Source organism: Acanthaster planci, linkage group LG15 (assembly GCF_054643075.1).
Source record: "Acanthaster planci isolate LZ-2023a linkage group LG15, COTS_SCS, whole genome shotgun sequence".
Lineage (NCBI taxonomy): Eukaryota > Metazoa > Echinodermata > Asteroidea > Valvatida > Acanthasteridae > Acanthaster > Acanthaster planci.
In genome coordinates this window covers 8,367,376-8,393,659 of record NC_141791.1, presented here as the reverse complement: position 1 = coordinate 8,393,659, position 26,284 = coordinate 8,367,376, and the positions used below count along the sequence as shown (strand labels likewise).

Here is a 26,284-nt window from a genome sequence, read left to right as displayed (position 1 = left end):
GAATGGACACAGCACCTTCCAAAGTAGAGTTACCCGGAAAGGACCAAAACATTCTCAAGTTTGAAAACTATAAGAATAAGCAAGACGCTCCGTTTGTCATGTTTTAGAGCGTCTCCCACCAGAACTATTAAACACGGTCAAGGTACAACACCATAAACCCTATGGCTACTCTTACGTGGTCGTTAGATGTGACGGCGTATGTACCAGTCGCAAAACGTACAGAGGTCAAGATGCAGCCGTTCATTTTGTAGAATCGCTACTGAGAGAAGTTTACACGATTAACCAAACATTTGCCGATTCAAAGCCCCGTACCTGGTCGCCCAAGCTACAGAAACTTCACGACAAATCCAACGTATGCTGGATCTGCGAAAGCCCTATTTACCAAACTAAGGAATCCCAGTGTCAATGCCCAATCCCGGACGAAAAAAAAACTAAACGCGAAAAGACGTCTTTTAGTTTCTGAAACGACTGTGGTTTCAGAGAATACATTTGTATGAGCTGCGAGAAACCCATTAACAAGTTTAGAAAAGTCAGAGAACATTGTCACGTAACGGGCAAGTATCGAGGTCCTGCACACGCCTATTACAGTCTCAAGTTAAGAGTAATGCCTAATCAAACGCCTGTTCCTGTCGTGCTGCACCACTTGGAGAAGTACGACGCGCATCTAATCATGCAAGGAGCTCGAGCGTTCAATGGAAGTGAAATTAAAGTCATTGCCAAAAACACCCAGAATTACATTCGTTTTCTTTTAACCAGCTTAGATTCCTAGACTCGTTTTATTTCATGGGTGCTTCGTTAGATCGACTGATTAAAAATTGTTCTTCGGGAGATTTTAACCTGCTACGCCAAAGGTTCCCAGATAACACGGATCTGCTTTGAGAGAAAGATATTTACCCTTACGAATAAATCGACTCATTTGATCGATTCGAAGAAATTAAACTGCCTCCTCAAGCCGCTTTTTATAGCTCGTTGAAGCAGTCGTCTGTTACAGAAAAAGAACACGTAAGAGCTCGAAACGTGTGGCAAGCGTTTGGCTGTCAAAATCTCGGCGACTACCACGATCTCTACGTCGAATCGGATACTTGTTTGCTTTTAGCTGGCGTGTTTGAAAACTTTCGTAAAGTCTGTAAAAAGAACTACGGTTTAGACCCCGCCAACTACTTCACATCACCGGGGCTATCGCAGGATACGCTGTTAAAACACTCTAGCGTGGAACTCGAACCTTCGAAAGACATATACAAGCACCTATTTTTCGAAAGGGCCAAAAGAGGCGGCATCTCGAGTTGCGGGGCAAAACGCTACACAAAAGCTAATAATCCAGATTTAAAAGATTACGACCCCGACAAGCTGAAGTCTTACATCATGTACCTGGACGCAAATAACTTATACGGGTGAACAATGAGTCGGCCGTCACCCGTCCGAAACTTTCAATGGGTTCAAGACACGACCAAGTTTACTCCAGAGTTTATTTTGGGGTTTTTTTCCAGGATTTTAAAGGGTTACGTGTTCGACGTCACCTTGGATTACCCGAAACACTTACACGACTTACAAAACGACTTCCAACTAGCACCCGAAAACTTATTAGTGTCAAACAAATGGCTTTCAGATTACCAAAGTAACTTGATTCAGAGCGGAGAAAGAGTTACTTCCATGTACAAGCTGGTGGCGACTTTGGGCACCAAACACATATACGTGGTTAACTACCGCACGTTGCAAAAGTACCTAGAACTCGGTTTAGAACTAAAAGAGGTTCACCACGTAATGTCTTTTCAACAGGCACCTTGGATGAAGAGTTACATCGACAGAAATACAGAGTTGCAAAAAATTAGCCAAGTTAATATAATTCAAGTTAATATAATTCGGTATTTGGTAAAACGATGGAAAACGTGAGGTACCACATCAACGGGCACCTGCTGAGAGACCTACAAGACTCCGATCGGTACAAGCGTTTAACTTCTAAACCACATTATGAAACGACTACACCGTTCAAAGAATGTGATCTCGCATTTGTCGAAATATACCGCAAAAAAGGTGAATAAGCCCATTTACTGCGGCGTAAGCGCGTTAGATCTATCCAAAACGTTAATTTACGACTACTACCACAACACGTTGAAAGCGGACTTTGGCTCGGACGTCTGTCTCTTGTACACTGAGACAGCCTATTAGTTAGATTCAAACCGACGATTTAACCAATTACTTACGTAAAAAGCGTGACCAATTCGATTTGAGCAACTACCCGCCCGGTCATATACTTTGACTTCCCGCCCGGGCAAAAATGTACTCCATTTTAACGGAGCAAGAAAATTTGAAAAAGGCGGAAGGAGTTTCTAAAGTAGTAACACAAAAACACGAGGCTCATAAAAGGTTCTTATTTAAACGAAAACAATACTTTTTAAGCAGTAACTGTTCAGATTGGACAAACATCTGTTGTACACAGTCACGCAAAATAAACTGTGTCTGTCAACCTTGGACATAAAACGTTACCTGTTACAAAACGGAGTGGACACTTTAGCTTACGGGCATTATCAAACTATTCGAGAAGGTGGCAACTCAGTGTCCTCGGCTATCACTTGAAGTTCTTCTCTGACAAAACAACGTTTGGGCCCCTCAAGCAGATAGTACAAAGTGGGCCCGTTTTCACCCTCTTACCCCGGACCCGTTTAAACTGGCTCGTATGGCTCAATTTGGTAAACGTCCACGGACCAGACCAGATCTGTCGCCCTTTTGACAGTGTCACCTTCTTGTTCACCCGGTTAATATATAAACCTAACGACCGCATCCGAAGGAAGTTCTTCTTGGGAGCCTCTTGGGGTCGCAGCAGGTGTCTGTCTCACTCGGTCTAACTTGACTGCTTCCTTGGGTTCTTTCCCAATCAACCTAGTCTTTTCCTCATTGAGCAATTTTATTACTTGGGGCAGACGTTTCACCCATTCTACGTTACGTTCGCCGACGTTTAACATTTTTTGCGCATATTGATGACCAAAGAGCCTTTCGGCCAAAGTCCTATTAAACCGTTCGACGATCCCCTGCGACCGATGAACACTCAGTTTGCCCACTTGAATCTCGACGTCGTGTTTGTTAAACAACTTTTTTAATTCACCTTTAAATCTGATCCCGAGTCCACCTTGATGAACCGGGGCCAAGTCAAAGGTGACCTTTTGTAAATTCGTTTTACGGCTTCTAACGCCTGTTCGGCCGTTTTACTCGTCAACGGCTCGGCCTCTTTGTACCTAGATCCCCCTCGAACCTTTTTGAAATCGATCCCAAGGCAAGTATAAAACGTCCAATTGGTGCACCTCATTTGGTTTTAAAAAAAACCGATTGCAGCGACGTCGGCCTGGGTACGTAATTTGGGGCGGGCAGATAAATTTGCCAGATTGGTTTTTTTTTTTAACCACGATCTCAAAGCTGACTTGTCTGCACCCATTTTTTTGATGCAAGTGGTCGACGGCGCTTTCACCTTTCCAGTAGCCTTGGGGGCTGTAAAAATTCAGAAAATTCTTTGTCCTCTGATTCATCCTTTACTTTATCCATAGTTTTGAAGCTTTTTTTAAAGTTAGTTAAAAAACTAACTTAAGCAAAACCTAACTAAACTTAACTAAACCGATAAGCCAAGAATCCACCCAACGCAGTTCCTCCCAAGATCCAAACCAACTCGCAAACTTTCTGATCTTCCGAAGGCACGTGAAAATCGGACAACTTGGGCTCCGGAGGCAATGGTAACACTCTTTTTACCGGTCTGAATAAGCTCACTTCTGTAAATTCGTGTTGACTCGCACGTTCTTGCCTCATACGTTCGTTTAAAAAGTCCAACATGTGCATGCGATTTTTCACAAGTTTGGTTGGCTTGTGCCAGTTGTTCCAAAGCTAAATCTGAGCCTGTAAATGCCGATGCGTTGCCTATGGCTCCTCCTACCATTATTACAGCGCTCGCAATTTTTAAAATACAGGCTTTTAAAAAACCTTTAAATTAAAAACGTTTTCATTTAAAACATGGATCTTGAAATCAAAGAGCAGTGGGCAGAAATTCAAGCCGATCAAACAAACATAGAGGGCATGCTTTGCAACGTGCGAGCCGACGTGGATCTCAAGTATGGCATGCTTTTAGAGATTCAAGAGTTACAAGCAGAAATAAGGCACAAAACTTTTCTTGTTTAAGATTTTTACATTATTTTAAATTATAAATGCTCGAAGATATAAAACAGTCTATTATAAAATCGTATATAATAAGAAAATGTCACAGCAATACACTAAAGAATTGAACCCAAGCAGCAGGCTAAAAGTTCCACGAGCAATTAAAGGCAAAAGATGCGAAGTTACCTTTACACATAATCCGAGCACAATCGCAGCAGGTCACACGCTAATCGTCAAATTTCCCGCATTGGGCGTGGACGACGTTGCAGTGCCCTGTACCGCAAAACTGGCGTTCAAGTTGGATCTATACTGAGCATCTGACAATAATCGAACCGTGTATAACAACGTTGCCCGTAACTTAGTTTCCGAACTCAACGTTAACTTGCAAGGCATAAAAATCGTGAGCTACCGAGACGCGGACGTATTTCATAACTTATAGATAATTGGCTGCCCCTGACACATACTAAAAACATGGCTTACTTTGGTCTAGAAAGGGAAAACGTGGCAAAGTTGCGTTTGGGAGCAGCCGACGGTAGTGAAGGGGCAAACGACGGTAAAGACATAGCAATCGCGACGCTTTTAAGAACAGATTCCGTTGGACGTGCCTCTGTTGATGGGTCACGATCCATTTTACCCCACGGATTTCAAAGAACCTCTAACCTACGAATTGATTTCTAACGGTCACGACCGCAAAGTACAGCATCTCGGTTTTGACCCTACAGGACGGGGTAGTCACCAATCGCGATTTGGCACAAAGTTTGCTGCAAAATCACAAAGGCTCCGTCTACTACCTGTTTGATAGGATTCAGTCGTGGAAGAAGCAAGTGGTTAATACGCTGATACGCTATGGAACATTAGTATAGATCAGTCGATTAAAAGTTTGAAAGGCGTCTTGATCCTGTTCGAAGATCTGGGCGTTTTAAAAATCCCCAACGATTTTACAATTGGCACATTACGAAAACTGTCGTCACGGTCGAAAGTAAGCCGAATCAACCGTACTCTCCAGGATTATTTTGAGTATCAGCACTTAACCGAAATTCGCAAGTACTTCGAGGATTCAGATACCGAGTCGGGTCGAGCGTTCGTGAAAGATTTAAACTTGACGGGCGTTGACATGGCCTGTTATTTGAAAGACAAATACGGTCTCTGGCTAGATCTAAGAAGTTTGAACGACAATTCAGCACACGGGTCTGGTAGGCCATTGGGTGGGGTTGGTGACATATCGATTCAAATGGAAAGAGAGGCGGAAACCGCTGGCCCGTTGACAATGTACGTATTTTGGTGATGGACGCGCAATTGACTGTGGAAGACGGAAATTTTAAAAGCTTGGTTTATTAAAACGGGTTTAAGTTAAAAGTCTGGTTTTTAAAAGCCAGTTTAAGTAAAAGGTATGAGCCAGAGTAGGAGTCAGGGTAGGAGTCTCGAGTGCTAGCATGTACAAGAGACCTCACTGCGCTCTAATAGTGGGTAAAACAGGTAGCGGAAAACACAATGGATCTTTGATCTTTTAGAAGCAGAGTATAAATTTGCATTTGAAGCGATCGTAATAATTTATCCGACCCTATTTAAAAACAAGACTTATTTGGACCGGCTGTGGATATATACAGACGGAAACGTGTATCTATGTGACTTGGATCGAGAGAAGTTAGAACTCGACGAAGCGTTACAGCTTTACCAAAAGGCGTTTGACGGTGTAAATACGTTGTTTATTCTGGACGATTGCTCAGCCGATCAATTTATCAAATATCGTAAAAAGTTCAAACGAAATAACACTTGCGCTCTAACTAAAATGGCTTTCAGTGGCAGACATGACTTGCCTTCTTGTTGCCTGTCGAGTCAAAAGTAAAATTCGGTACAAAACGAATATCGCGAGAATATGGCTTGGGTGGCTTTGTTTCATTGCGAGGACCGAAATTCGTTTGACCAGTGCTTGGACAAGAACAACGTTGTGCCGACGGTGAAAGAGAATTAATTAAACAGCATTTATGCGGCGTCAATTCAGTAAATTGGTTTTAATGACGGAGCCGCCTGTATCTTACTTGCTCCAGTAAAAATGACAAATTTTTTATTTACACACATAAAAAATAGAGATGGAAACTAAAATTTGCAAAATATGTGAAAAGCAGAAAGACTTTAGAGTTAGATCAACTGATGACATAAATCTCGGTTGTAACCAATGTATTGATGGGACGAGGGAGTACTTAATAAATAATAAGTGTCCTCATGGCCGGCAGAAGCATCGATGTATTGAGTACGGTGGCGCAGGAATTCGTAAGCATATGAAACGAAGAAATACATTTAAACCTTGCAATGATCTCATTGAAATTAGAATTCGCGATTGGATCTACAGCTGTCGCCGAAACGACAAGAAGTACAACAGATTCGATCCTGACAATTTCATAGACACGAATTTTTGCCGTGGTTTAACTGAAGATTACGAACACTGCTTTTATGAAGACTGTAAAGTTAAAATGCAGCTTTTGGAGAAAAAATCAGACTTGTGCACCATTGAGCAACTACCAGACAATTCTTTAGGTCATATTAAACCAAACTGTGTGCTTTGCTGCTACAGTTATAATAGTAAAAAGAAGTCTGATAAGCTGGTTGAAAACAAATTTAAATCAACTGATGAGCCAAAATAACTTACTTGTCGTTTGCTAAAGGTTTGTTTAAATTTGGTGTAACTGGGCTGTTATAGTCTGGTTGCACCAATTTTTATATTTTGTTTTAGGTAATTTAAAGACATGTTACAATACATTCAAGTACCTATCGTGCTAGTTATCGCAGTTAACCTGACCTATTACACCTACGAGTACTTACGCGTCAAGCAAACGTTTAACAACTTTAAAACGTATATATTAGAATGGACGATATTAAAAGCATCCTCAGCGCTTCAAAAGTTAAAACAGAAACCGCACAAACCACAGAACCTAAACCAAACGTCAAAAACAGACTCTGTTCAGTAGTAGCATCGGGCGATTCCAAAAAATATCCAGGCAAAGAGTACTCTGTAAAAGAGATCAAGTCACTTACCCCGGCAGAACAGGAAAAACTTGTACGAGGTAAAATTCAGCAAAGAAATCGTTAAAACTCTGGGCAACTCCATTTTGGGCTTGTACGCTAGACTTTAAGGAATAGCTACTCCTATAGATTTTTTGGGTTTCAACGTGGATTTGAACTCTGAAAAAGATCTGACTACAGATTTAAACAACGACCCCATCATTAGTTAAACAACGGGGCATTTTTTAGTGAGCTGTGTTACAAGTACGGGTTGTACCTATCGCCTTTAGTAGCAACCTTAATAATGACCAAACATTCGGCCATTAACAAAAATCAGTCTAATAAAAAAGAAGATGGAAACGGGAGAACAAAAGAAGATGGAAACGGAAGAGAAGCCTACTGCTCAAGCATCGGCTCCTGCCAACAGTCCGCCAAGAGCCAAAAGCAAACGGTCATCAAGAGTAAAAATCCTAAACGAGTCGAACAAGGTAAACGCCTGGCAGAACATAAGAAGATGAAACAACAGCTGGCGAAAATGAAAATCGCAGATTCCGAACCCGAGGTAAAGTGGGGAAGTAAGTTCAACTTGGAGAACCTTTACACCGAAAATAGGAACTTGATTTTGAGTGGTTTGGTAGTCGGAGGAATCGCGATATTTTTGTTTCTGAAAAAGAATCTTGCTGCTCAAGCAACTTACAACCGGTCCGAGCCACAGCAACCTCTCAAGCATCCACAGACTAAGAAATCCTAGACAATGAGTAGTTTTAAAAACAAACGGTGCATAATTAGAATGAGTAACGCAAACATCAACATAAACGGGATCACCAACACGATCTACCACGGCGCAGTGGTTTCAGCAATTTCCATGGGTTACGCCATGCTTAGTAATCGACTACTAAAAACTAAACAACCCGGGACTAACTTTGTTCCTGTACTTTGCTCTATTTTTCGTTCCTTTTCGTTAGATTGCGATTCAACAGAGCTTGCCGCATATTTTCTACAAGCTGCAATTTCATCTATACTTAACACAAAAGCACCGGCTTTGCCCGCTTTATAAAAAGCTGCACCCAATCTGTTTGATTGTCGCGATTTTTTTTGTAAGATTTACTCGGATCGACTTTAAACAGTTGGCAAATGTCTGTGAACTTCCGATGGTCGTAATTGTTGTGCAACGCGTTGAAGATGTCGTCGCTCAGGACAGGCATCGCGCAGTTGTAAAAGATCTTTCTCACTGTGTAATACATGTGGACAGTAAATAAAGCAGACGTATGGGTTCAAATCCGATAAAAGGTCGAAACCTACCCGCATGCCGTCGTTGCACAACAGACCGCGAAATTAAACTGATTTTGGTAAAATGATATCGGGTCGGTTGTCCAAGGGTTGACGGCTTCCTCCGTCTGTACAGACGAAAGTACAGACGTAGTTTATTCCTTGAAGTTTAATTTGGTAACACGGCTGAAAACCAGTTATCTTTATTGACTACAATTGATAATTGAGTGAAATTGTCTTCCATCTTTTACTTTTTACTTTATAATAAACTGATTTAAAAAGAAAATGATTCAAAAATAAACTGATTTTAAAAAGAAGGCGCTGTGGGTTCTACTTCTTTCATGATATTTTGGTATTAAAGCGGGTGGTTGATCTTCCAAAAACCTGGCAGACTTGTACAAAGTTATTCGCCAAGTTTTTCATAAGGTCTTCCTTTAAAACTGCCGCCTTTCGTTGGTTAGGGTCTCAGCTTTGGTTTGCACTTGACGGTCAAATTTGGCTTTGTCCATCGTTTTAGCTTCTTGCATCTTGGTCGTCGTGTGTGACCTAATCTTTTCTTTCGTTTCGTTAAACTTTTTCAATTCAGACAAAATCAAGACAAATTCTTCTTGGGAAATATCACCATCTTCGATCGATGGTGTTTAGCTTGGCAGCTGCAGGCACGCGGATTGATCGTATTTTTTGTTTTTGTGAGACAATCTGCGGGAGGCGTACTTTAACATGGCGCAAGCTCCAAATGCACCGATGGCGAGACCTTCCATCACAAGTCCAATGGGTCCGGTAATAACTCCCAAAATAGCAGGGATTCCTATAGCGGCTGACATAGATCCTATTGCTTCTACACCGTATTCCACGTAATTGTGCGCAGTTAATAACCGTTTGATCTCTTTGTAAGAAGTTTCTCTGGCGTCGCCCTCCCGTAAAATCTGGCCGCGATGTCTTCAGTTTTTTGAAGGCGGTAGGTTTTAGTTTCTGTCGCTTCAGTGGCTTTTGACGGTCTGTCTAGTAATTCTAACGTAGGGTATATCTTTGGTTGAACGTTTGTTGCCATTTCTTTTTGATTATATACGCGTTTTTAAAAATGTCTAGCTCAAGTAAACTTTCATCACCTTTGTTGCTTACCAGTTGACCTCGCTCGTTTTTTTTAACGAAAAGTTCAATTCGTCAATGTTTTTGTCTATTAACGTTTAGGCGTTTCATTGCCGGGTGCAGTAGCCAAGGTATCACGTCCAGCAAGTCCGAAGATTGCCCGTTATAAAAGTTGGTGTTTATATTCAACTGTTTACAACGAATAAACACAAATTCCAAGGGGTTTAAATCATACTCGTCTTCATAAATGACGTTGGGTAAAAGTTTGACTTTGGGTAGGTTTAACAAATTAGACACCTTCTTTTCATTCACTTATAGTCTGCTCTCCATTTGGTTGTGTGGCTATAAAATGAATCTGTTGTTTCAAGCTTCTCCATTTCAAGAACAACAAACATAATTTTTTCTGCCAAAACACCTCTTTCAGGTGCACGTAAGGATTTCTCTTTGGTAGCTCTAACTATTTCTAAGTAGGAATTCTAAACCAAGGAATGAAGCAGCCCTAGCGTCTAAGCTTGTCTCCCACTCGATTTCGGTAGATTTTGTAATGTTGAAATACTCGGCTTCAAACTGTATATTTTTCACTCTAACGACTTTGTCACCTTTTGTGTTATTGATCTCGTGTTTCAATTTAAACGGCAAAAAATAAAAAGATTGCGTCTCCATTTTATTTTATACGCGTTTAAAAAACCACAACCAGAAGCCGTAACTAAAAGAATGGGTCTGGTTGCGGTTTGAGCTGGTCTGACGGTTCTCGTTCTTTCTTCGTTGTCGTCGCCTAAAAATCCCTCTTGAATAAATTCTAAAGCGATGTGACGGGCTTTTTGATAGATATCAACTTAGCCTTGGGATAAAAGTATTAGATAAACTTGCGTAATTTTTTCTCTTTATCTGATGCTCCTAATCTTGAACGTTGATTTGTTAACGTTTTTATTTGATTGTCGAGGTCACTTATATTTTGATTAACTCTGTCGTTAAATTCTGCTAAATTCCCAGCCTCGTCAGCCCGAATATAATCTCTTATTACGTCATAAAGCAAAACCAGAGTATCTGTGTCTAATTCTGAGAACGGCACTGTTAGTTCAAGTGATTCTACAACATCCTTGTTGATTGTTGCATCTGGTGTTGGTGAGACAGCCGCTCACTTTGATCTAACTCCTTCGGCTCCCCTTTCAGCCGGACTTCTTCGACTTGAGTTTGCCATTCAATTTCGGTGGATTTTGTAATGTTGAAATATTCCGGGTGAAAGCTTACTTTTCTGACTTTGATCTTTTTATTGCCCTTAAGATTATTGATTTGATTTTCTAAATTTAAACGTCTGCTCACTTTCGATCAAGTAAAAAGTATGCGTCTCCATTTTAAAAGTTTTGACGGCATCGTTAAAGTGTGTAGTGCACAGTAGATGTATGTACATGTACCATCACCTGACCATGACCAGTAAACAGGTCACAAGTTCAGGTCAAAGTCATAAACCCCATTAACTGTCTCTTACAGAGGTCACTCTAATTTCAAGAGGCCCAACTCATTATCGTAAATATTTCTTCAGTTCCTTGATCTAATATATATTGTAACTTATTGCCCTCACAGTAACCTTTCAAATATTGGACACCCTCCTTTGACTAGCCACTCTTAGTATAGACATCGTAGTGTGCACATCCGTATTTTCCTTTGCATATCGAAATAAATTGTAGTAAGTCAGCCAAGTAGAACTGAGCTGAGTCCTCTAAACTGGTGACCCAGACGTGATCGTCCAGCGTTATCAGTATCAACGTCGTTGCGATCATGCTTGATACTACCGGTGATCTCAATTCCAGAGATGGGAGGTTCACCTTCAACCTCTCAACCAACGGCCCCGTTGCCTGTATCTGCAGTGAACATGAAACTATCGCCATTTTGGCCCAATGGTTCGCACAAGTGGAGGCGCAATTCCCCACGAGAAAGATAATTATGCAGGACACGAAGTTGGCGTATGTTATTGGGTTGCTGCCGCCCGAAGAGGCACAAGAGGTGCGCGATATACTGATTGCACCTCCCGACCAAGACCGCTATGACCACCTCAAGGCGGAGGTTATTCGCCGGACTTCCATATCTGAGCAAAAGAGACTGCATCAACTCCTCATCGCCGAGGAGCTGGGAGACCGCAAGCCAACTCAACTGTGGCGTCGAATGAAACAGCTGCTTGGAGAAAACACGCTGGAGGAGAAAATCCTGAAGCAACTCTTCCTTCAACGACTGCCAGCAAACGCTCAATTCATCTTGGCATCAACATCGCAGATGACGCCCATTCAGCAGCTGGCCGAACTGGCAGACAAAATAATAGAAGTGTCCATCCCCCATCGAACTCACACTGTTAGCGCAGTGTCACCTGCAGTGCCACCAAGCGGTCAGCCATCACTACAAACGCAAACCCTACAAGCCAAAGTTGATGAGCTAACACAACAGGTAAATGCTCTCACAAGCCAACTCATGAGCCAACAACGAGGCAGGCGAAGGACACGGGACTCAACTCCATCCAGACCTCGCTCGTCCTCTCGTGGTCGCAGCCCATCACATGCCGGCAAAGACTGCCGGTACCATTGGCGTTACGGCACCGATGCAAAGCGATGTGTTTCCCCATGCAGCTACAAACCCCGTCAAGATCAGCAGCAGGGAAACTCCGATGCCAGCGACTAAAGGCGACAAGTCCCCCGGCACCAATACCAAAAGTCGCCTATTCTTTGTCAGCGATCGAAAGACTGGGGTTCGGTTTCTTGTGGATACAGGAGCCGAAGTGAGTGTTGTGCCCCCTAGGCCAAGCATAAATGCCGGCCTCAGTCTTCATCAGCTAATCTTCAGGCGGTAAATAAATCTCCCATCAACACACATGGTGAGAAGTCAATTACAATAGATATCGGTTTGCGTCGGGTATTTCGCTGGGTTTTCATCATTGCTGACCTTCCTCACCCAATAATTGGAGCAGATTTTCTCCAACACTTTGGACTGCTTGTCGATGTTCAACGCCGCAAACTCTATGACACAACCACAAGCCTCACTGTAGCAGGAATTCAGTCGAACACCACGCCCATTGGCCCGGCCATTGTTACGCCGAGGGCATCTCTCTACGAGACACTCACCAGTCATTTCCCTGAAGTGAAACAGGGAAATGAAATATTCAATAACCCACCACATCGTCACCAACGGGCCCCCAGTTTCATCCCACCCACGTTGCCTTGCTCCCGACAAACTCAATGCCGCCAAAGATGAGTTCAATCACATGCTTGACCTCGGCATTATTGAAGTGCTTGGCCATCACCATTGCATATGGTTCCTAAGACCTCTGGCGATTGGAGGCCGTATGATTACCATCGTGCCCTCACCAGAGTGACAGTTCCTGATCGCTAACCAATTCCCCATTTAAATGACTTCACCGCCAACTTGTGGAAGGTAATCGTGTGTTCTCAAAGATAGACTTGGTACGCGCTTATCACCAAATTCCTGTGCATCCTACGGACATCCATAAAACTGCCATCACAACTCCTTTTGGCCTTTTCCACTTCCGCTGTATGCCATTTGGTCTACCCAACGCAGCGCAGACGATTCATCGACATGGTTACGCACAATTTGCCCTTCGTCTACACGTATATCGATGACATTCTTGTGGCAAGTGAAACAGATGAAGATCACCTTACGCACCTTCGTCTGCTCTTCACCAGACTTTCAGAGTACGGCATCATTACCAATCCATCCAAATGCCAGTTTGGGGTTCCCATTCGGACTTTAGGCGATTGAAAAAATCTTTATTGTTGACTATGTTGAACAGTATAACATTCCAATACATGTAACAGGTTTTGCCCTTACACAACGTATATTAATAAGCACTGTATGCTCAGTGCTTGTCCGAGAGCTCGTGAAAAAAACCTCATAAGCTTACTCGGGTGGGATTCGAACCCACGACCTCCTGCTTACTTGTGCAGATGTCTTAACCACTCGTAAGCAGGAGGTCGTGGGTTCGAGTCCCACCCGAGTAAGCTTATGAGGTTTTTTTCACGAGCTCTCGGACAAGCACTGAGCACTCAATGCTTATTGATATACGTTGGGTAAAGGCAAAACCTGTTATATATAATTGACATCTCCCCAACGCAAAAATATATCTTGAAAACAGTTCGCGGTACCCGCTGCTTCATTTGATTCGGACCCGTCAGCCGACCCCAGCAAGCTCGGTGGTCGAGTGGTTAAGACATCTGCACTAGTAAGCAGGAGGTCGTGGGTTCGAGTCCCACCCGAGTAAGCTTATGAGGTTTTTTTCACGAGCTCTCGGACAAGCACTGAGCATACAGTGCTTAATAATATACGTTGGGTAAGGGCAAAACCTGTTATATATAATTGACATCTCCCCAACGCAAAAATACATCTTGAACATTCCATTAGTTACCGGCGCCACATTGCAAACAACACACAAAGTCGGAGCTCATAAAAGCGGTTCAAGAGAGTCAACGACAATTTAAAAAATCTCACACGGAAATCATACCACCAGCCTTTAAAAATAGCTCAAGACAACAACATAGAATTTACGGGCGTAAAAGGAAAAATATTGCAAACGGACCTGATTACCGCTATTAAAGCGTACATTAAGCCACAGGCGATTGAAGAAGAAGACATCCGTAGAATTAGACGCTTCAGGGACAATTACAGAAATTGATGCCAAATTTCTCTGCCGACGACCTAATTCATTTTTTTTATTTTTACAGAAAAGTATATCGAAGACAAAGCACTTGCCGAGTTTAAGGAAATTGGCTCGTACAAATTACAAACGGCCATCAAGATTCGTTTTAAAATTAAAGAAGCGTTGAATCAGCAAATCGCGCAACATCTAGAAGACGTGGAAGCTCACGAGCAGCGCGGTTCGGACTGGGTGTTTGATAAAGTGGACGCATTTTATATCAACGTGGTGAAATATAATCCAGTCGGTGCAACTTATATTCCACTTCCGAAATATTTGGTTGATAAGAAAGCAATCATCAACGTTCAAAATAAAGAAGATCAAGAATGCATTCGCCGGGCATTGCGAGTGGCTTTAAAATTATATTCGGACAATGTCAAACGTCAGTTAGAAACAAATCCAAAATACAAAATAAATAACGAGCGCCCCTCGACTTACACGACAGTCGACGGCCTAAATTTCACAAATATAAATTTTCCAACGCAGATTTCACAAATTCCACGAATCGAATCGCAAAATAATTTAGCTAATGATATATTTGGCTATACCGAGAAAGAAGGCACTTACGCATGAGCCAAAGAGGTGTAAATTAGTTGCAGGTTGTTTAGTTTGAAAATAGAGTCGGGGCAGTTGTCTGAGTGAATGGATGTGCTATCAACGTGCTCTGCTGCAGCGATTTTGTTTGACTTTTGGGCAAGTTACAGGCCTAAAGAGAGATCTTCTGAGTCAACCTGACTTGGACGAATTGCAGCTATTTTCGGATTGTGTTTTGAGCAGATTTTGACTCAATTTGTATCTTTATTTGGCACGACTGATGGAGACAAGTCAACAACATCGACCAGCAACCGTAAGTTAAAGAATTTCAATATTTTTCTGTAAAATGACAGAAATATTGTTTTCCTTACCAAATTTACTATTGTGATGCACCAGGAATAAGGATGGAATCAGGAGTTTGAATTAATTGAAGTAACGAACTGGTGAACATTTTGAATAATTGAGCTGATGGCTCTATCTAAATGTTGATCTAAAATTGTGTCAATTGATTTGGAGAGTTCCAAGATGGAAAGGTGTAGCAATGTAAGTGCTATATGAAAGAGTGTATGGAAGAAACATTAATGTTTCACTTTAGTACTGACTGGTCATATAAAAGTCTGAAAGTAGAGCGAATTTGCATATTTACCTCTTAGGGCTTAATATTCTGAGAATTTACTGAACATGATGAATTCACAGACGGTCCTTGGTGACTTTTGATGTACTCTGGTCTTGGTGGTCTTTCTTGAGTCTTGATGGCTGGCATGGCCTGATGTTCTGTTCCGAGTCAAGACTTAACACGTGTAGACGTATGGAGGTGGAGGGAAGGCCATTTAAGGTGGAGTCAAGTAGAGACTGAACAATTGACCCACAGAATTTATACAGCCCCATTGATAAAAGCCACCAAGAAGTCGGTTAAATTCATCGTATAAAGCCTTCCTTAGTGCATTATGTAAGTTATAATTCGTGTGAAATTATTTTTGTTGTGGATAAAATAAGGGTGCACCTGGAATTGAATTTAAATTTGGATAAAAGTTATCGCATTGAATTACTTGAACAAAACTTGTTGATAGCTAACTGAATTTGATTCTATACAATAAGTGGCGTAAACAATATTACTGGAGAGTTACATAAATTTGTGCAAACTGTAATTAACCGAGCGGTGTACATGTATCTCGATTTTTTCGATTTTACAAATTGACTCTTGGGTAGGGTCAGATGTGTATAATGAAGTTTTTCTACTTGTGACTTGTCTTTTGTAAATTATCAATGTGAGGTGTATAATTGTTGCACAATAAACTAATAAACTTACAGAAGAATATGTGGACTTGATTTTATTTGCTTTGGTTATTGACCACTGTTATTATTGTAACTGGTCATTTTAACAAATGATGAATGTATTAGTACAGATTCAGTCACTTCATGTTTTAATTCATTTCAAATGACGCAACTTATACATGACCCAACACCAAATCCAGTCAAACTACAATCTAATTTTCGGCTCCCATTCAGAGCTTATAAAAGATAGTGGTGTCTTACCAGCCCTAATAAGATACCACTATCTAGTTTATGGTCTACACAGATGGAAAACACCTAAAATAAAAAGCCCTTCAATTAACTTTCCAAGTTTCAAAGATACAGACACTGATGCTCTAGCGGAAGACCTCATTAATGCACCATGGCACCACGTCCTGAATTTAAAACTTAATGTATGACAGGTACCTCTTTACAATAGCTTGGTGAAATTTTCCACCTAATGTGAAAAGATCGCGTACACAAAATTGCTAAACGTTCAGGATCGCAAATTGACTGGGATTGCTATAAAAAGCTGTGAAACACTGTAACTGACAAAGTACGCAAAAAGAAAAAAACAATTCATCTATGCTAAGGAAAAAGCTCGAGGATCTTCTAAAGAAACAAAATAGTCTTCCAAACTCTTCTTTTCCCTGATTGGGAAAATATTAATAATCTCACTGCCATCGCTGATACATTGAACGAATACTTTTCTACAATCCGAAACGTATAGTTGGTAATAGTACTTCATGCGTACCCCAAACAGACACTGGTCCTATTGATGATTCTTTTGATAATGAATGCATAGTGCATAAAATCACGTAAGACTTTGTCAAAAAGCAAATATCATCAGTGTCAGTCGGGAAAGCAATGGGCCCGGATGGAGTAAGTGTTTAAATGATTAAAATAGAATGTGCATGACATCAAAAAGACTGCAAACATACCTCAGTCACACCAATCCACAGAGGAGACAAATGCAATACAAGTAATTAACGACCCAACTCTTTACTGCCAATTGTCTAACATTTTGGAGAGATGGGTACACTCAAAAGTATATGCATACCTTGGTGAAAATAATCTGATACCAAGTTGCCAATCCGGATACAGACCCCTGCACTCAAGTGATAGTACCCTGCACGATTTAACGAATAGGTGTTTCTAGACTATGGAGAACACAGAAGTTACAGGTAGTGTATTTATAGATATTAGAGAAGCATTGGATCATGTTAACCATAAAATTCTCCTGGACATACTTAAGGGGCTAAAAATGTCGATTTTCTTAATCAGTTGGTTTAAATTATACCTGAGTAGTTGCAGCCAGTCAGTAAATATCAAAGGCAATGTATCAGTATTAATGAAATAGAAAGGAATCTTAATGCATCAAGTTTTGACAAAATCAAAAGCTCGGTGCATAAAAAATAAACTTGAACTAAATGCCAACAAAACCAAATGCATGCTTATCGGTACAAAGCAAAACGTCTCTAAGGCACACCTGAATGTTTACATTGCCGATAGTCTTACTGTCCAGGAAATGAATTGTAAATGTTTTGGAGTTATGACATGCATGTCCATGCCCCTCACTTAGTTTGTGCGCACGCGTACTGAATCCCACTGTAGCCAGAAGCCTGTAAAATGGCTCTTGATTCGGACAGGTGGACCCCAAAAGTAATCGATCAACATCAAGCTCAGAAAAAGTTGTTTACCTTTTATTTCCATACTGATTAGTATTTCAACACTCAAAGTCCCTTTTGATAACTTGCACACAATGAAAATCCTTTTTCTGCCAAATTTTTGCCCGTCTTTCTTACGTACCTCCGAAGTACTAGAGTCAGAAGTTGGAAGTGAAGGCAACATTTTAGAGGGGATTTTTTTCAGTTTTGCCGAGTTTTCCCTGCCATATCTCTACTTGTGAATAGTGAGAAATATCATGAATGTTCTCATGAGAAAGTATCATGCAAGAAGGAAACCGCATGGATGAAAACGGAAAGTTTTTGTTTTGTGCATGGTTTTCAGGCAATTTGACGTGATTGTACTGTACGTGTACGTATTCGTGCAATGCAGTAGGCGAACTCGAACCCAAATGCACTCGTATCCAGGTCCGTGTACCTACAAGCGCACCATGCCAAAAATCTCATTTTTGACCGCTGCCAAACTCAGTGCGGAAATTTGAATCTGCATGAAAAACGAACTGCATTTCAGACAAATGGCTCTCAATCTTGAAAAAAAAATTAACTGATTGATACAAAAATTATCAGTCTTCCAGACAGTATCATTGATGATCTGAAGGGGATTCGACAAAAGTGTGAAAATTGGGCACAAAGTAAGGTGAAAAAAACACGGAAAATGACGAAAATGGGTCCCTATGAAAAACAAGGTGAATTTCAAAAACATTTTCCTTCATAGAAGTAATAACCTTTTTTGTACATAAGAGTTACTAGTATTCCATGTGAGATCAAAGTTATTTGAAGGTAAACTCGGCAAAACTGTGAAAATTAGACACAAAGCTAGTTAATACAATTTTGATAATATAATTAGCATCTCAATATGTGTTTTACGATGTAAAAAGTGAGTGAATTTATTTCATTTTACTAGTGCCCTGTTCATTTGCTTATTCTGTGACGTACATATATATTGAAATTAAGTTATTTTGTTTGTTTTCATTGTATGTTCCAACAAAGTAATAATTTAATGATTTGAGTTTACCATTACTTAATTGTTTATAGTATGCAGGGCCCCAAAGGATACCAGTTTTTAACTGTTTGGGCATATCGTGTGTACAGAAATGGAATACATGTAAATAAATAAAATAAAAAAATAATCAGCAGAGGAAAGTGAGTCCAGAAAAAGTTACAAAAATGCATGATTTGTTTGTGTACAAACCAATGTGACATTGAGGCTCGAAATAAGATGTCATCACAGTTTTGCTCATGAATATGGAAAATGTATACTTATTAGCATAAAAACCGAAACAGCAGTAAAATACCCTTTGAAATAGTGAAACAAAAGTTGAAAATAAAGTTAACTGAGACAAAAAGGTGCATTTTGGAGGTTTGTATTTTAAAAAAAATTGATTGCAGCTATCCCTTTAACACCAGTGATAAAGAACACACAATACATGCATATTCTGAATTGCAAAGGGTAGAGCAGATCCATAGGCTCCTATACTTTTGGCAACTGTCCCCCATGCTCCCTTCATTCAGACACACCCATTAATCATCTAGAATCCCATATTCTGCTTCAGTGCCCTTGGTTGGATCCAACTGTGACATCCTCTCCATACATCACTGCCTCAAGACCCCATATAAGCTGTTTTGTCATTCGAACCTCTACATTCTCCTATGGACACAGCATACTGTCGGAACGTTAATACCTTTGGTTCTTTTCAGAACCACACATACAAAATATATCTTTGCATGGTGCAACTGCAAACCTTTTACTTGATTATTAACTCTTGAAACTCTTGCTGAAGTTCTATATACTTCATACACACAGTAACAAGCACTGCTAATCATATACAGTTGATGACCCAGGTAAAAATAGACAGCGTAACAGTAGTACTACACATCTAACTGTGAGTTACCAAAAGTGATGCATAAAACCTTTCCAGATTGGTTTGAACCCAAACTACAATTTTTCCCAAACGATTAACTGAAGGAACACAAAATGATTACTTTTAGCAACTTGTACCTTAATAGTTCAGTTAAAAAGAATTTGGCAATAAGCTTCTAAAATAATATGATTTGTAAAGTACCGAGGTTAAATAGCTTGAAAAATCATATTCACAAACTTGACACAGTGCATTATATTTGTGGCAAGAATACCTTCACTGCTTTGTTTTTAAAGTAATTTGTAAACTCCACAGGTTTCCCCCAAACGTGAATCAACTTACATCATGCGCGCATGCAGCTTGGTGGTAGCATATGAGGGGAAGCATGCATGTTGCACTGGTTCTTGCTGCTAAAAATAGCAAGAACGACACGGACTGACCAGGCCCCAGTGACCCCACCAACTACAGAATGCATTCCTCACTTGGACAAACTGAAAACATGAAATTATAAAAAAACTTCAGAAATATTTCTGTGACTTAGATTCCTCTCCAGAAAAAAAGTGAATTTAAAAACCGCAAATTTGAATGGCCCCTGTACTGTTGTGTTCCTCTAAAGTTACACTGGTCCTACACTGATGTCATTGCGTAACTGTTTCGTTGGATTACTAGGTTCAGACTTTGCTGAGAATTTCCATTTATGTTTGACTTAATACAGTAGCTCTAGACAAGGAAAAAGTTTAAACATTGTACACAAAAACTTCTACAGGGTGTAGGAGGAAGGTTTCATTAGCACAAGTTTGGTAATTGTGGCTAGTTTTGAAGGGAAAGGAGAGGAGACAAGAGTATGGGAGGGCTATCATGAAAACTTGCAGGAACTCCATAGCTACACCAGGACATTCGGTAATATATGTAAGTGTACATATGTAAGTGTACATATGCTATCCCATTTTACATGATTCCTTTCCCTTTGCCAAAATGCTCCAGATCTTTCTAGGGTGCTTCTTTCAGACCTGGGCAATCTGCTGGTCATACGAGTGCTTGAATTTACTAGACTGCTCAGCAAAAGTGACACAGGCAGAATTTTCTTCACATACATTTACTCTATGTAAGCAGTGAAGTGAAATGGTAAAATAAACTGAAAGGCAGAATACCTGTTCTTTTTTTCTTAAACAGACATTTACAATAGTTATAGCCGTTGCAGCTACTTTCAGCATAACATAAAATAAAAATGATACACTTTCCCACTCCTTGCTCTAGAAGATTGGCTTCGGTGTCTTGTGGACGTGATCTCTCAAAACTGAGAGCAGAACTGCCTGCAAATTAAACAACAACATGTCACTGTGCAAAAGTTTGCAATGGAAAAAGTTGTTGCCTTTAGTTGCAACTTGTACTTAGTAGTAGCCTTGGAATAGTTTACTAGCATACCTGCCAACTTGGAAGTACAAAAATTCAGAATGACCCCAAATTAACAGAAGTAGTAACTATTTTCCATGAACCTGGCGCGAAGTCCTATACAGTCAGGGTAGCCGGCCCTGGAAGCTCTGGATTTTTAGATGCTCTCTTGTGCAATCTCAGCAGCAGTTTGCACAAGATTTATGACCAGTTAGTGGGCGTAAATGTCGTGAACAATATTGCTAATATCAGAAATAATTTTGCTGGAATCAAGAGTACTGACTAACAGTAACAGCATATTATGTTTCATTTTGAGAATAATGTAGTATGCAAATACATGTACTATGCATCAAAAGACAAATTTCCCAACTTTTAAGTTAATATTCGAAATTAGGCAGCATTTCAAAACTTATGTTACATGTTGGTTTTTTAAGCTTCATAACCAAGCATTACCATTATGAAAGACATGATGTTCATGGCCTCTGAGCTGTATTTCATGACTCTTTCAGGATTCTCCAGGTCAAAAGTTTGATTTTCCAGGACTTGATTCAGGTTGGACACGAAATACAATGTATCGTAATCAATACAATACAAGATTGTGAAGTTAATACAGCATAAAGAATTCAAGCAGGGCAGAGATGAAGATGTGACAAGTCTTCTGACAGCCACGGATCCGGCCCGTACAACGAGGTAGGCCTAGCCTACACACAGCTACAGTACATGTAGCTGGTGATCATGAAAAAAATTAACTACCCCTAGTCCATTCAATGTTAAGGCAAAGTTTCACCCTGAGAGAACATGTTCCTCAGGAGATATTGGGCTTTAAACAGTGCTCCTTTAATGGGTAAATATAATAAGGTAAATATACCTCTAAAACCCTCCTTTTCAAGATATCTGCAAGATTTGAACCCGATCAGACGTGTACTTCAGGAGATACAGGGACTTAAAGAGTGCACCTATATTGTCATGTTACTTGTCTTCTAACAAAGTCATGATCACGTGAGGTCAAATTCCTCTAAAGTACTCCCTTTTCAAGATATCTGCAAGATTTGAACCAAATTGATATACACTTCAGGAGATATAGTACTTTAAATGAGGTACACTTTAATGTCACATGACTTGTCTGCTGATGGTATTGTCATCACCTGAGGTCAATTTCCGTTTGTAAACCTTCCCTTCCTAACTGCCTGCAAGGTTTCAACCCAATAAGACATGTACAATACAATATACAATATAAAACATTATACTCATCCTGGAAAAGGCACAGATTAGATATCTTAAACATTTGTCCCTTTTGGCATTCCATACAATGCGATCTGATCTCGGCAGCATGTGGTCGGCATTTTGCCAAGTTCCGAGTATAATGCTCTATGAACTGTGCGCCGTCTATGTTGCAGGCAGATATTGGGTGGCCACACACAGTAGCATATGCACAGCATGCTAATGGGATATTTGAGTTTGCAATTTATATTTTAGGGGAATTTTTGTCGGCGGCGCTTAACGTGTTTGAAAAAGTACACCAGTTATGCACTTCATGCAGCTGACTCCAATGTTCCAGCTGTGATCTCATACACAATTCATGCTTATATCACTTACGGTTGATTTTTTTTCTGAATTTTGAAGAATAAAAGAAGTTCTTATTGTAACTTCAGGTCTGATAATGTCCCAAACTTCACACACGTATTGACTGGATAAAGATAGTCATCTACTCGGTATATCAATTTTCAGGTGATACGGAAAAACTTCACCACAGACATCCATTCAAAATTCATTTTTCATAATTTTTAACCTGTCGCTAGAGGGCGCTCAACAATTAGGTGACGTCATCAGTAGATAATTTGAAAAATACTATACCCCAGCAGACTAACATCATTGAAAACAACTCCATACCTATTACCACTTTTAAACAAGACCACTTCCGGTTTCGACCGGAAGGAAGGGTCACACGATTTGAACCAAACGAGATGAATTGAAGACCACATTTTATCATGACACTTGCTGCAAACAGAATGTTGCGGGAGGCCAGGGTCGACTTTATATGGATTTTTATAAATTTAATGGAATATTTAAATATTCAAAATTTAATAATAAATTACTTGATGACGTCATCATTACGTAATTATCTACGTATTAACTTTGCTTTATGGTTAGTGCTTTGTGTAATTTTGATGACGATCAAACATTGCTAAGTTACCAAAATAGTGCCTCGAAAAAGTGTACAAACTCAATGGGTCGAAATAAATTACTTGATGAAGTCATCATGACATCGTGTTTCTAGGACCATCTACGCATAAAGGTTCTTCATTGGTATAATTTGATGAAAATCCAAAGTTGCAAAAGCACTAAAGTCGCGGCGACAAAAAACGTGTACAAAACAAATGGATTTTTGCGTAGAAGAACAAGAGGAAGAAGCCAAAAAAAAAAAAACCGGAACAAAAAGAACACTTTTTCCATTTTATCAATGGTGTAACCCACCTTTAACCAATACCTGCCGGTGACTCCGGAATCGGAGACCTATGGTTTATATGCGTGGCCGTGGTCTCTGAACTCGGACAAAGGAAACAGGGCCCTGTAACAAAAGACCGTACTCCAAACAAAAGACCAGGCTGCTGGGCATTACTGACATTTTTCACTCTCAAAAGTGGTGATTATCCAGCCTTGTTTTGAAACCGTACACCGGGGTTTGGGGCATTGAGAGCCAGCGGATTACCACCGGGGACAAAAGCGCTCCACCACCACAGGGATGAGCCACACAGTACCACTTCACGCTAATCTGGCCCCTATTGAAAAGAGGTCAGCAGTTCACTGAGCCAGGTTCGTGAACAAAAGACAGTTATACAACATCGCACAATCTGGGCTCTGTTTACAAGGCTGCTGGCTTGGCTGAAATACTCAGGCGTCAATGAAGGCCACCTGTCAACTTAGAGTAGTGCCTAAAGATTGCTTTGTGTGGCTATAAACGACCGTTAAATGAAATGATGAATTTTTGAAAGATTTTGAAAACCGAAAAAATGATAGTCATGCCAGCCCAGCATCATCAACATTGAAAAATGCCCCGGCATGAAGTGGTTAAAACTATGTACACGTATGTTCTGTTTCTTACCATAACGGTCCACTTCCTGTTCTCAGCCTCTGGCCATATAAGTGAGTTTTTGCTATAGAAGACTTCATCATCAACTTCTTCTGGTTTTCTAGGTAGGCAATGAAGGAAGGTCCAGTCCTTATCCATTACATCAGTCATCTGGGGAAAAAAGAGCAATCAACTCATGGGTCACTACTCAACATCTCTCAAATAAGTCCTCTACGATCAAATTCCATTCATATACATTAATCTAATACTGAAGCTAATATTAAAGACAATTCATCTGAGACATGGTGTGTGTACCTTTTTCGTGACTTGATAACCATTAAATGCTTTGAGTCGCTCAGCCTTTTCTTCTTCCTGACCCATACTTATCCATGTATCAGTGACAACAATGTTGGCATTGTGGCAAGCTTCCATGGGGTCATTGGTGACGAAGATGCTGGTGTCAGCCTTGAAAAAAAAAATGCCTGAAATTTTTAAAGCATTGAAGTTGCAGTGAAATACTCATCCATGCAAATGTCCCCTTGCAATATCGTATATCTTCATGCGCAGCTTCATGTATGTATTATTACTAAAGCAATAGCTTATGTACAAAGTTTACCACAATTCAAATTTAAAATAATAAACATAAGATAGATATGTTATTAATGAGCTGTTGTATTTCTATACAAAATTTCATGTCAATCAGGCAATTGATCTTCAATATCTTAAGGGTAGGGCCAAAAATACTTATGGCCCAATCTGAATAGGGTTTAAAAGGGCTGACTAAATAATGCCAGTCTTGGAACATGAATGCCCCCCATGCCAGTGCTTAACTTACTTTATTTCTTGTGGTTTTGATAAGCCTGCTGGTCTGTGCTGTGTTTTTTGTTGTGTTTATATGTAATATGTATATGTACTGGATGTCTTACAAGTATTTGTATATCCCATTAATGCTCAGGCTAAAAAGCTTTGCTTCCTAATGGGCACCCCTCCAGTATCTATAAATGACATTGCTAACAACATGTCTATGCATATGTACATCTAATTTGAAATGCGGATACTGTAGAAATAAATACAATGTAAAAAGCGGGTTCCCCCTTAAAAAATTGATGGTTAATTGGGGGGGGGCCATTTATGTTCCAAGACTGGCATTATTTAGTCAGCCCTTTTAAACCCTATTCAGATTGGGCCATAAGTATTTTTGGCCCTACCCCTAAGATGAAGTACTATACATTTCATCAGAAAGGGTAAAACTGTTGTTTAAATTGACCTTTCAAGTTACAACTGAACCTGAAACCTTCAATATTATTTTCATATCCATGGACACAGATCCAGGGGGGGGGTGGGAGAATATATCCCCCCATGGGGGGGGCACCAATGAAAGAATCCCACCTACTTTTCCAGTCACTGACCTAGCTTTGCCCTGCACTCACCAGGTGGTCCTCGGGCCCCAACTGACTGAAGTGGGCCTTTGGACCTTATTCCATGTCACATTCCACAAAAGGATTACCTTTCAAAAATCACTGCCTCCACATATGACAAGAAATTTCATCCAATGTTTACATGCGTCACTGTTTGCCTTAACCACTCTAAATGTAAAAGACAATTAGTTTAATATGAAAACAATTCAATAGTATTTCTTCCTCTTTGTTATGATGTCACAGTCAAAATTCCAATGGTTCGAGCTGAAGATATTGATCTGTCTTCGAATTTTCTTCCTTTAATAACAGGAAAATGAAAATGGCAATCAAATGTACATGTAGCACGGTTGGGTGCAGTGCTCAGCAGAAATATGACAGATGCCTTTCCTTTCATCAGTAAAATTGATCACATATAGGATGTAGGATCATTTCAAACTTTTCTACACCCAAATGAGACAGCAGTTGATGGAATAACAACCCTAGTGTCCAACAAAAAAGTGGTCAATCTACAAGGTTCTTCTAATAAGCAGTATAATGCCATCCAACAGAACAAACTACATGTAACTTTCTCAGTTTTGAAGGAGATGCTGCAGAGAATGCTGACTCTAATTGTTGTTGGGGTTGACCGGCTGACAGCTCAATTAGGCATGAAGCTCCATGTCAACCTGACGAAGATGTTCTTATGGCCCTGCAGGCATTTGCAGGACAATTAGAGACAATTTAGTGTTCTATATATGGTTACATCAATCACACACTACAAAAGGATATGTCTTGTTCCCAGAGCTTGTTAGTTCTGACAAGTAATGAAAAACACGAATTGCCTGCCAGCAAATGGATGTCTTGGA

At 40.2% G+C, this 26,284-nt stretch overlaps 1 protein-coding gene and 1 pseudogene across 2 annotated transcripts in view; one reads left to right on the top strand and one right to left on the bottom strand.

Annotated features, from left to right (window-relative positions):
- Positions 1-7,487: 7,487 nt before the first annotated feature.
- LOC110990694 (uncharacterized) lies at positions 7,488-12,162 on the top strand (annotated as a pseudogene).
- A 3,967-nt stretch (positions 12,163-16,129) lies between these two features.
- otc (ornithine carbamoyltransferase) overlaps positions 16,130-26,284 on the bottom strand; it is a 45,653-nt gene continuing 35,498 nt past the window's right edge. Inside the window, exons 7-9 of one of the 2 annotated variants that reach the window (XM_087146272.1) lie at positions 24,337-24,486; positions 24,055-24,192; positions 16,130-20,872 (exon numbers count right to left, since the gene is read on the bottom strand). In XM_087146272.1, the coding sequence (XP_087002398.1) occupies positions 20,813-20,872; positions 24,055-24,192; positions 24,337-24,486 (348 nt within the window). In that variant the 3' untranslated portion in view covers positions 16,130-20,812. Of the gene's footprint in view, positions 20,873-21,732; positions 23,732-24,054; positions 24,193-24,336; positions 24,487-26,284 lie in introns of those variants that run through there. The other variant, XM_087146273.1, reaches the window with a different exon arrangement.